Raw genomic sequence first — 12,746 nt, forward strand, 5'->3', positions numbered from 1 at the left:
CCTACATTTTGAAGTGATTTGTTAGACAATAAGCAATAAGCCAACCCCACAGAACCCGTGGGCTCCCACGCCTTGGGGGCTGTGTGGTACGCCATTGGTGACATCTGATACAGGAGGGCTTACTGATGCGCTGGATGGAGCCTGTTGACTTTCTCCACTGTCCGTCTGAACTGAAGGGAAGTGAATAGAGTTGGCAGAAATGGACAGGAAAAGAGAGGAGGGGAGTAGATGAGAGGAAAGGTAGGTCTAGCTAGAGGATTGCCGTTGAGTGAAAAATGATCCGAATATGAAAGGAGCCTACTGTATAGGGGCATCAGTAGAGGAGATGAGACAGCAGGACGAGAAGTAGTTGACTGTTCTTTGTCTTTTCGGGGAAGGAGGGCGGTAGACATGTGAAAAGGGAGGGGAGGAGTGGACAGAAGTTGAGGAAGCACCACTGCCAGGAAACCCTATCCATGAACCCTGTTTTCCTGTTCCTAATTGGCTCTTTTATTTATGCATCTGGGTTGGAAAGTGAGGTAGCAACAGTACACCTCTCCTCAGCCTACACAACAGAGGGCTATAGAAACAGGATAGAAAAAGTCAACCTATATGTCATATGTCCTAACCTCACTTTGCAACCGATTCAAACAGAGACCTTTGAAAAGACTTTGAATGTCACCTTTTATTCAAGCCTTGTGACACGACTACAACTTTTCAACCGACATGGTCTTCATCAGGATACCTTGTCAATGACTTTCCAGACATCTCAGTAGCCCACAGTGCAGTCCTAGAAAGTCTGCAGAAAGTGGACATAGACTACCCAGATGGAGTAAATTGCCAATTGAAACGGGGTCGGGATTAGACTCAAGTAGAGTAGATAAAGATTACAAATCAGGATGATCTCCAGGAAGATCCACATTAGATTCAGGATTGTGGCAAACCAACCTGTACATTGCTCAGACTCAACAACTAAGGGTCTTTTCTTCATGCGTAAAGTTGAAGGAGGCAGCACAGTGACATTTTAATTTACATAATATATTAGCAACAGAGAGTTCGGGAGGGTTCAGCGCTTGGCAACGGACATTTACTGTAAATATTCCAATTAAATATCCCAGTATAGCCACTACCGAGCATGCTTCAATTATGCAAGCGACTTTTCATCTTAACCATATTACACATTTGTAAAATGGAACCAAACCACATTACGCTCTTGAATAATGCAGCAATTCACAAGCATGTGCAGACAATAAAGGGTTTATTTTCTCGTCTGTAGTCTGTAGTCTACACACATTACATTTTAGCTTCAAGACAAAAGTACAGACCTGCTAACAGCACGTCTTCATCAAGTAACGTTAGCCTATCAAAAATTAACGATTAGGCCTACTACCACTCATACGAATTTACAAGTAAGGGAGAACCGGGATGAAAGTAACACGTTTCGTTTTTTTCCTAATTACTCAGAGATCGATAGAGCTAGACACACCGTGTTTTATGACAATCAACTTATATATGTCCTCTACCATTCATTAGCAACTGTAGTTCCATTCCTAAGGTAGATGAGTTATATAGGCAGCAAGCAGAACTACACCAACCTGCTGGCGGGGCGGTGACTAACACGGCCTTGGGACAAAGTAACAGCTGGCGAGAAGTGCTCAATATCTATCTGTCTTATTTTGATGTTTCTGGTTTGTAATGCTCATTGCTTTCAACAAATGTACTATCAGCCATAATTTCATATTTGGTCGATTTGAATAATTAATGCTATAGGTTCGAAATTTATGAAAATTAACCATGGGTCAACATCGCAATATTTTGTTTTACAGTATTAAATCGGACAAAAATGGATCAGATAGATATTTTAACCATCATTTTCTCATCGCACTTGAATGGGAATGTAGCAGGAGATGTTTTTCACAATTTTCGATGACTATTCATGCTTAGCCATACCACTCAGGTACGCTCCTCGTGTCTTACATTTACATTTACATTTAAGTCATTTAGCAGACGCTCTTATCCAGAGCGACTTACAAATTGGCGGAATACACATCTTTATTCTCACAAACGGCAAACTCATCATGTTTATCACATTTCTATGACTTGACATAAGGTAATGGACCCCAGAATCATAAAGATATAGGTGTTTAACCACTAACCTGTTGATCAAAGCTTATGTGAAAAACTGATCCATCAAGTCAGTTGATTAAGGCATAATTCTAATGATGCCATATATAATTTTCAAACATTCAGTCACTTTTTTGCTAACATTATAAAAGCAATCTGAACTCATCAGTTTACTTGTTACTTTTATCCTACCCCTCTCTCCTGTAACTTCTCCCTGGCTAACACTAGTTGGCATGATACTTGAAACCTATGCTGTCATTTAATTCACTAGATGGATTAACGAAATGACATATGTTTGGAACCTTAAACAACTAAACACTGTGAGTTTTGGTGGGCGGCCCTCTCTTGGCAGGTTTGTTGTGGTGCCATATTCTTTCCATTTTTTAATAATGGATTTAATGGTGCTCCGTGGGATGTTCAAAGTTTCCTAATAGGCCGGTGACGACGACCGCCGAGCGCCACCCGAACGGGAAGGAGAGCCTGCCTCGGTCGGAGTCGTGACATTCTGGCTGTTTTGGTGCCATTTGTGACTATGGCTGCAATGTAAAACTACGATTTATACCTATAAATATGCACATTTTCGAACAAAACATAAATGTATTGTATAACATGATGTCATAACTGTCATCTGATGAAGTTGTTCAAAGGTTAGTGATGAATTTTATCTCTATTTGTGGGTTTTGTGAAAGCTATCTTTGCGGTGAAAAAATGGCGCTTGGTCTCAAATAGGTTTTGCCATGCAGGAGGCTAAAACCTGCCAGAAGCTGAAGTGTAATCCTCTGGGTTCCTACAAACACACAGAAAGCCCCATGCAGGAAAGGCTCAAAGGGAGACAAAATTAGATGCAACAACCTGCCTTCTGGCGAGCCAGCAAAGTGTTCCTCCATGAGAGGTCCTCCATCTTTCTTAACCCACTACAGCCCCAACCCCCACCACTGTTGCTACCACCCCATCCCAGCATCCATTACGCTGACAGGAGAGTTGGAGGAGGAGGTTGTCAGGAGAGGTCGCTGGCCCTCCCGAAGGCCCCTGCATAACTGTTGGTGCTGCCATGGCAACCCCAATCTGCTGGACACTTTTTGGGGGAGTTTTGGTGGAAGTCATGTGTTTACCAGTCACTTTCCCAGACTCGGGGGTAGAGTGCACACACACATGCACGCGCAAGAATGGAATTCCTAAATGCTGTCCGGTATCCAAGGGTTGCCGGTGGCAGGTGTGTGAATGTGTGTGAATGTGTATGAAAGAGTCTGTGTGTGGCTGCTCTAGACAGTAGAATGAATGAAAAACACAATAGCCTGTAAAGACCCCAGGAAGCATCCTGTGGCTTCTCTTTGTCTCGTTAGAACCTTTTGGACGCTGCTTGCTTATCGCTGAGCTATTTACTTTTGTAGATGTCTTTACGCTACAGATCTAGCCGGAAGCTCTGCCTGTTGTGACAGAGCGTTCAGCTTGGTGATAAGCTGATCAAGGGATTTCTCTTGGCCTGAAAATAACACTGACTTTGATTAGATGGTCTCACAATAGGAGACTTTATCATGGACTTTATCATGAGGTTCCATTGTCAAATTAGGTTTGTATTTCATATAATGTACTACGGATAACCAAGTCCCAAGCCTAGCCCCCATGTTATGGTGTCTAAATTCTGGATTCCCATACTGCTAGGTTGGGGGACAGAACCACGCTGATAACTTGCAATAATCGCAGGCCTTAACAAGGAGTTGTAACAAAGACATCCTCCCCAAATCAGAGACAAAAAACTCTTTCCAAAGTGAATATATCACCACCCTGAATTTTTTCCAAACAGCCTGTAGTTGTCACGTCAGTCCATCCCAAATAAATTCAGGTGCATCATGTTTCTATTGATCATCCTTGAGACCTTTCTACAAATTGATTGGAGTCCACCTGTGGTAAACTCAAGTGATTGGACATGATTTGGAAAGGCCCACACCTGTCTATATAAGGTCCCACATTTGACAGTGCATGTCAGAGCAAAAACCACGCCATGAGGTCAAAGGAATTGTCCGTAGAGCTCCGAGACATGATTGTGTCGAGGCACAAATCTGGGAAGGGTACAAAAAAAATCTGCAGCATTGAAGGTCCCCAAGAACACAGTGGCCTCCATCATCCTTAAATGGAAGAATTTTGGAATGACCATGACTCTTCCTAGAGCTGGCCGCCTGGCCAAACTAAGCAATCGGGGGAGAAGGGCCTTGGTCAGGGAGGTGACAAAGAACCTGATGGTCACTCTGACAGAGCTCTAAAGTTCCTCTGTGGAGATGGAATAACCTTTCAGAAGGACAACCATCTCTGCAGCTCTCCACCAATCAGGCCATTATGGTAGAGTGGCCAAGCCGGAGCCAGAAGGCACCTAAAGGAATCTCAGACCATGAGAAACAAAATTCTCTGGTCTGATAAAACCAAGATTGAACTCTTTGGCCTGAAATTCAAGTGTACCATCTGGAGAAAATCTGGCACCATCCCTACAGTGAAGGATGGTGGTGGCAGCATCATGCTGTGGTGATGTTTTTCAGCGGCAAGGACTGGGAGTCTATTCAGGATTGAGGCAAAGATAAGCTTTGCTGCACAGCTATTCCAGCCAGAGCCCGGACTTGAACCCAAACGAACATGTCTGGAAAGACCTGAAAATAGCTGTGCAGCAACGCTCCCCATCCAAATTGACAGAGCTTGAGAGGATCTTCAGAGAAAAATGGGAAAAATTCCCCAAATACAGGTGTGCCAAGTTTGTTGTGTTATACCTAAGATTACTTGATGCTGTAATCACTGCCAATTGTGCTTCAACAAAGTACTGAGTAAAGGGTCTGAATACTTATGTAAATCTGATATTTAAGTTTTTTTATTATTATAATTTACCAAAATTAAAAACCTGTTTTTGCTTTGTCATTATGAGGTATTGTGTGTAGATTGATGAGGGAAAAAAACGATTTAATACATTTTAGAATAAGGCTGTAATGTAACAAAATGTGGAAAAAGTCAAGCGGTCTGAATACTTTCCAAAGGCACTATATACAGTGGGGAGAACAAGTATTTGAAACACTGCCGATTTTGCAGGTTTTCCTACTTACAAAGCATGTAGAGGTCTGTAATGTTTATCATAGGTACACTTCAACTGTGAGAGACGGAATCTAAAACAAAAATCCAGAAAATCACATTATATGATTTTTAAGTAATTAATTTGCATTTTATTGCATGACATAAGGATGCTTCTGTGTGTCGCTCTGAATAGCTGTCTTTTGGATGACTGGTATGGTGTAGTTGTTGAGCAGCTTCACTGCACATATATTGTATGTTTCGGATATTCAATAGAAAAAATATATTTTTTAAACTGACAGGCACTACCTAACTGCCTTTATTTTTAACCTGAAAAACTGCAAGAACCTCTTCCCCCTTCTCTGCTTAATCACGAGTGTCACCCTTGCATTGTGGGTGTTCCCTGAACGCCTTTGTGTCAGAGGGGGGTGCTGAAGGGGTCAGAGGTGTGAGCCGGCGATAGCCTTCATCGCAGAAGGCCACAGTGATCACACACACTCCAAATGAGTGGACCTGTGGTCACGGCAGAGTACAGGACCTGTATTCATAAAGTGTCTCAGAGTAGGAGTGCTGATCTAGGGTTAGGTCATTCTTGTCTCTTATTCATTATGATCTAAAAGAAAGGCAAAACTGATCCTAGATCAGCACTCCTGCTCTGAGATGCCCAGTGCTCTCTTTGACTGTTAACCCTCATCAGGTGACAGTGGCAGGTCCAGGGGTGTTAAGAGCTTATGTCCAAGGCCATTTGTCAGACGCAGCTATAAAAAGAATGACGCTCGAAACCGTTTCCAACCGTACTCCCAGCCAAACGTTGTTGGGTTGGTCAACCTACTGTATAAAACTCTACCCCAAAGGGAAACCTGGCTAACTTCTAGCCAACATCACTAACGTTGTGTGCGAGACAAGGTAAACATGTTAGCTCATGCTCCACACCACCAGTGTCTGCAACATTCCTCCCTCTCTCATTTCGGAACAGAACACTGATCAAAGTGTGGGGCATGTATGTGCGGCCGGAGTTGGGATGATGGGTTGGCCGGTGGAGGTGGAGGATTGGGATCTGTTCATTTTGTGGAATGTGGACTGATTTCCCACTGGGCTCACACGATTGGCCGGTGCAGGGAGATAGATGGACAGAAAATACCCCCTCCCAAAGCATCCTGTTCCATTCGGTTCCATGTACATACAGAGGGCCCCAAAAGCCCCAGCCAGGAGAGGGGTCTGGCTGGAGAGGGGTCGAGCACAATACATTCAGTGTTGCAGATTTTCTATCCCCGTTGTCTGTGGAAAACAACCAATTCAAACTTAACTGCCAGTTGAGTTTTGATAGTGATTGTGATCATGGATGTATCCCTATGTGATAATTGCATGATTTGTGAAAAAGCCTTGCCAGTCAATGACAATGTGCATCATGAAAACTGCATTGTGTAAATTAACGTAATGTACTGTAGTAAACATGGATTAGAATATGTGGGATTCGATTTTTTTTGTCAGAGCTCTCTGACACTTCCTGAGAAGAAATGTTAGTGTTGGAGTGTTAAATGAGAGGAAGAGGTGGTAATGGATCAAGTTGCCAAGCTAACGACCTGGAGAAGCACGCTAAACTGTAGTTATCCATCCCCATATATCTCACCTGTGGACTGGACACTTGATAGCCTGCAGACCATGCATCTGATATGCGTCTTATCTGCTCTACCCATCAAGGGTTCATGGCTGGAATTCAGTCCAGACACCTCTCCGGAGCTTTGCATAAGAATTACTTAACAAACAAGGCGAAGGTTAGCTAGATGGAACTTTTTTCCTCTCTCAGTTGAGAGTCCTGACTCTATGCGCTACAAAGGAACATCTTTTGTGATTTTGTTGTGTTTTTTGTTTGATTTGTTGCAATCTGGGGGTGGTCCTCGTTCTGTTTGGAACTGACAGAAGAGATTATCTGAGTCACCCCAGATGCCCGTTAATTAACTGTCTGTCAATAAGCTCTAAACTATCTGTGTAAAACAAAACCAATGAAAATGGGCTTGTTGTGTATGTGATATTTCAGTTTTAAGTTATATATTTGTAAAAATGTGTAAATATCTGTCTTTGCTTTGTCGTTATGGGGTATTGTGTGTAGAGGTAAAACATTGAATCCATTGTAGAACAAGACTGTAACGTAACGTCAAGGGTTTTAAATACTTTCTGAAATGCACAATGCGGATTGAATCGAGCAGAATGTGTGTAGTACTGAGCATAGCGATGCACTTCCTGTGCTGGGATAAAGGGCACGGATCACCATAGAAATAGAATCACTAGAACAGATGTCCCAATTCAAGTCAGTGATGTGATCTGTGATGTGTGGACCGCCAGTGTCACAATCGTCTTCTGGTGAAAGAGTGGACCAAGGCACAGTGTGATACGAATACATCTTCCTTTTTATTGAGAGAAGATGAACACGAAACGAAACACTTTTACAAACTAACAAAAAACGACCGTGAAGCTATAAAACGAAAGTGCAGACACAAGTTACTAACGTTTAGACATAGACAATTACCCACAACCTGCCTAATGCCTATGGCTGCCTTAAATATGGCTCCCAATCAGGGACAACGATAGACAGCTATCTCTGATTGAGAACCACTCAGGCAACCATAGACATACCTAAACACCTACACTGAACACAACCCCATCAACTCAAACACCCTTGACTAGACAAAAACACACAAACATCCCCCATGTCACACCCTGACCTAACTAAAATAATAAAGAAAACAAAGATAACTAAGGCCAGGGCGTGACAGCCAGACATATTGAACGTACCCATAGGGCTAAGAGCGTTGTCATCAAGGCAAAGGGTGGCTATTTTGAAGAATCTAAAGTGTAAAATATATTTTGATTTGTTTAACACTTTTTTGGTTACTACTGTACATGATTCCAAAAGGTGTTAATTCATAGTTAATTCATAGTTAATTCATGATGTCTTCTCTATTATTCTACAATATAGAAAAATAGTAAAAATAAAGAAAAACCCTTGAATGAGTTGGAGTGTCCAAACTTTTGCCTGGTTCTGTATATATAACAATAATATTTATTGTTATTGCCAATGTTTTTGTATCAAAACCAAATGACTTACAATCTGGACCAAAGCTGGTTGTGATTCATTAAGAGTGGCACTCAATATACATTATTGTGCCATCACAGTCCTAGCACAGAAGTGTACTGGCGTCACCCCATATCATGATGTCATAACAATATCATAACAGACCATGGGCCTGTTGCACAAAAGTAGAATTAAGACATCCGGGATAAATGACTCAGCTGAGCTCAATGAAGCCAAAACATGTGCGTCCAGGCTTAATTGGTTGCACAAAGACCAAGCCAGGATGAGCAGACACGGATTCATTAAGCCAGGTGAAACCAATCCTGGATAGGTGCGCGCTCACGGCTCACTCAAATAGACCCCGCCACAGATCACAGATTAACTGATTTACCATGGCAACTAGAGCCGCGTACTTTTCCTTGTCGGAAGCACAAATCCTCATGGAGGCATACGAGGAGGTAAAAGATATAATTAAGAAGAAAGGCAACACCGCCACAGTGATAAAGCAAAGAGAAAAAGCGTGGCAAAGTATTGCAGACCGCCTGAATGCGTAAGTAGTGCACAATTACACAGTCACCGCTCCGCTGAAACATCACAATTACAATTCAAATATTTAATTCACATCTCCAAAATTGCAGTTGTACTGTAATTATGAAACGGTTAAATTTTTAATTGAAATGCACTGCAGATATGAGTGAAATTGTGTAAAGTAACTCCATCACACTGTATAAAGCTATGATAAATTTTTTGATATTTTTACTGAAAACAAGACAAAAATACCAAGTAATTTTTTGCAGTGTGACTCCATTAAATGTGTGTGTGTGTGTGTGTGTGTGTGTGTGTAGATTAAACATGAACGGCCCAAAACGGACATGGCAGCAGGTCAAAATCAAATACAAGAACATTCTGCAGAATGGTATGGTCCCTGACTAATATTTAACAAAGCACAAGCATATATTGTACCCAGAAGGTGCCTGCTCACACATTGTCTGTACTGTTTTAGCAGTGAAAAAGAATACCCACAGACAAGGCACGGGTGGTGGGTCACCAAAGGCTGACCTTACCCCAGCAGAGGACATGGCCTTGGAGCTAAATAAAGGCAGGCCCGTCTTAGAGGGGATCCCTGGGGGGAAAGAGACGAGCATAGGTTCCTCCCAAGATGCCACCCGCTTCATTCAAGGTATGTCCTTCCATCTCTACATGGGATACAACCACATTCATATTGAATCAATTTGGACTGTCTGACTTTGGTTTACCTATTGCCTTGCAGTGTCTGGCAGCACTGTGTTCCTGTTAGAGCCACCAGCACAAGCACCAGACGATGCTGATCCAGTGAGTACTCCATCAAAGGCATACTGTAGGCCTGGCATGTCTTGTCTACTAGCTTCAATATGAATCCGATTAAATGTGATAGGGTGAAGGCCCCAGTGCAGCAGCAACAGCACATGATGGAGACGATGATGAGGAGGAGACCATCTCTCTGGATTCCAGAAGGCATGAGGTATCATGTTAAGACTGTGAAAGTACTATTTACTCTACAATGGTGAGGAGTCCTCATCAAAATCAAAAAATCTAATTTCTTTTACAGGACCCAGATGCTATACAGTGGGAAAACCAGCCTGGCAACATAGTGCGTATTAATAAAAGGACACCACATCCTGCCAAATTCCAGCTGCGCTAATTGTATTGTGTTCACAGAGCTCACAAGCTATCAGAAAGTTGTATGGCAACCACCTAGCCAAATAGAACTGGCAGACATAGACATTCAGTACAAGAAGAAAAAGATGGAAAATCTTGCACTGGAGTCCGAAATAAAAAAGAGGACAATTAGGAAACTGGACCTTGAAATAAAAAAACTTGAGAGGGAGGTGAGATATGCCTTCAATTTACACTGTATGCTAACTGTAACACAAATGTATTAATCATTATTTTTCTTTCCTCCCCCAGCTCCAAGAAGATGACACAGCTCAAAATAAAAATTAGGTATATTCTCGTAAAGTCAAGTGAGCCATGACATATGAGCTCTTATTGTGAGCACACAGGACGGTGGCATCTTTCTAAGTTTTTTATTTATTTTCCCAGCAATCAGTACAACCAAGTCATCGTTATAAGGCATCGCCCTCTTTTGCCCACCCCCCCAGCACCAGGTGTGGCCACTAGCCTATATGAAGGCCCAAAATTGTGTGTTCCTTTCTGCTCTGACAATGGCATGCCCATTCGTGCGAGATGTGGTGGATGAAGAAGCACTTGTGCTGAGGAGATCCTTCAGGCGAAAAAGGGTCTTCAGGGACCGGTTGGACCCACTGGCCTTCCCTGATGACCATCTATATGAAAGATACAGGTTTTCTGCAGATGGCATCAGGTATCTATGCAGACTACTGGGTCCCAGGATTAAGCACCGCACTGCACGGAGCCATGCACTGAGTGTGGAGCAAATGGTTTGTGTGGCCTTGCGCTTTTTTGCTAGTGGAGCCTTCCTGTACTCAGTGGGGGATGCAGAACAGCTGAACAAGGCCACAATTTGCCGCACAATAAGGAGTGTGTGTCTGGCTATCAAAGCATTAGCAGATGTCTTCATCTCCTTCCCTGGCCACAGAAGACTCTGTGACATCAAAGAGGAGTTCTATAGGATTGCAGGTAAGAGGATCTACAAATTACAGGACAACTGTTAACACATAGTAGGATACTCATTACTTTGTGTGACAGGTTTCCCCAATGTCATTGGTGCAGTGGACTGCACACACATAAGGATAAAAGCCCCCTCAGGTGCCCATGAGGCCGATTTTGTGAATAGGAAATCCTTTCACAGCATTAATGTTCAGGTGAACATAACTTTTTGATATTGTCCGTTGACGAACACTCTGCATTGCCAGTGATGTGCATTGATTGGTGTAATATTCCTCATCTTATGATTTCAGATGGTCTGCAATGCTGACTGTGTGATCAGCAATGTTGTGGCAAAATGGCCTGGCTCAGTCCATGACTCCAGAATCTTTCGGGCCTCTGAAATCTATCAGTGCCTATCACAAGGTAAGCCACACAACCCCTATTTATAACCATCATGGCTGTGTCAAGAATATCACTGTGTTTATGAGGTAGTAATGATGAGATTTTGTGCTGACAGGTGAATTCTCTGGTGTGTTGCTGGGAGACAGGGGGTATGGCTGCCAGCCTTTTCTCCTGACACCTTTCACAGACCCCCAGGAAGCACAGCAGGCCTACAACCATGCCCATGCCAGGACCAGGGCCAGAGTTGAAATGACCTTTGGCCTCCTGAAGGCACGCTTTCACTGCCTTCACAAATTAAGGGTCAGCCCTGTTAGGGCATGTGATATTACTGTGGCTTGTGCTGTCCTCCACAATGTGGCCTGCCTGAGGAAGGAGAGGGCCCCCAGAGTGCCACCAGCCATGGACTGGGACAATCCGGCAATCTTCCCTGATGACGACAGTGGTCGGCTGCTGAGGGACCAATATGTGTTGAATTATTTTAGTTAGTATGTGTGCTTTCAATTTTGGTTAAATATGTCCTGCGGTGGCAGAGGAATTTGGGTTTTTTTGGGTTCGTTTTGTTACGAATTTGGCCTCTTATGATGTTTGTGCGGTATACTGTGTGTAATACAAGGCTGCAGGGAGGCTACTGCATCCATTAATTTGTCTGTTCAGTTGATGTGTATGGATTTGTCCTGCATTTATTTTAGTGTGCAGACATGCAGGGTGTGTTATATACAGACCTTTGAATGTGTATGTATCATTTTGTATAATATGCTTGGATTCTGTGCTTTCCATCTTGTAGAGTCACTGTGACTTCAGTTTCGAAAGGAGCTGATGGTTTACCTGCTTTGTTTTGTCCTTATTCAATAAAGGAACATAATGTTACACATTGTGTTTTTATATTCATATGGAATGTGTATTTGTTTAAATGACAGAGTACTAGGGCCACACTGAAGAAAAAGGATAAAGTCATACATTTATGAGGCTGGTTCTTTCTGCAGAAAAGCTACATATTGTTTTTACAGTTTTGATACTTATGACAATGTGATACTTAATATTCTGGCACATCAGCATGTCTTTGTTTATGAAACCATACTGAAGTACAATTTCGCGAAATGCCCCACATCTGTCATTTTAACAACTGTCCTCCTTTAAAACAACTGGTTACAATATTATTACTTGTGTTTTTTTCCCCTCTGTGGCCCTAATATTGATCATTTTATATATAGCCTTATAGTCTATGGGAAACTGTAAATTATCTAATGATAGCAACATCATCTAAAAATTATTTTTTATCCAAAATCATTGAAATTAATGATCACAAACGTTTAAATAATGACAGTGGGTCTAGTTATATGTGATAACAATGTATAGTGAGCAGTGAAATAACTATTGGTTTCCATTTGTGGTGACTGCTGACTGACATTAGGGATGAGATTAAATAGATCCTGGAATTTAGCCTGGTCTGGAGCAGGCTAGCTCCACAGAATAAATCTCCATGGTAATTTATACCATAACATATCCTCCTGCC

The 12,746-nt window shown here is 42.4% G+C and overlaps 1 protein-coding gene across 1 annotated transcript; it reads left to right on the plus strand.

The window, feature by feature from the left end:
- Positions 1-11,140: 11,140 nt before the first annotated feature.
- Positions 11,141-12,121, plus strand: LOC129863214 (putative nuclease HARBI1). Its single transcript, XM_055935128.1, has 2 exons — positions 11,141-11,254; positions 11,349-12,121. The coding sequence occupies exons 1-2, from the start codon at positions 11,143-11,145 to the stop codon at positions 11,717-11,719; spliced, it is 483 nt and encodes a 160-aa protein (XP_055791103.1). The 5' UTR covers positions 11,141-11,142; the 3' UTR covers positions 11,720-12,121.
- Positions 12,122-12,746: the final 625 nt, after the last annotated feature.

The sequence above is a fragment of the Salvelinus fontinalis genome, chromosome 10 (genome assembly GCF_029448725.1).
Source record: "Salvelinus fontinalis isolate EN_2023a chromosome 10, ASM2944872v1, whole genome shotgun sequence".
In the NCBI taxonomy this organism is placed as follows: domain Eukaryota; kingdom Metazoa; phylum Chordata; class Actinopteri; order Salmoniformes; family Salmonidae; genus Salvelinus; species Salvelinus fontinalis.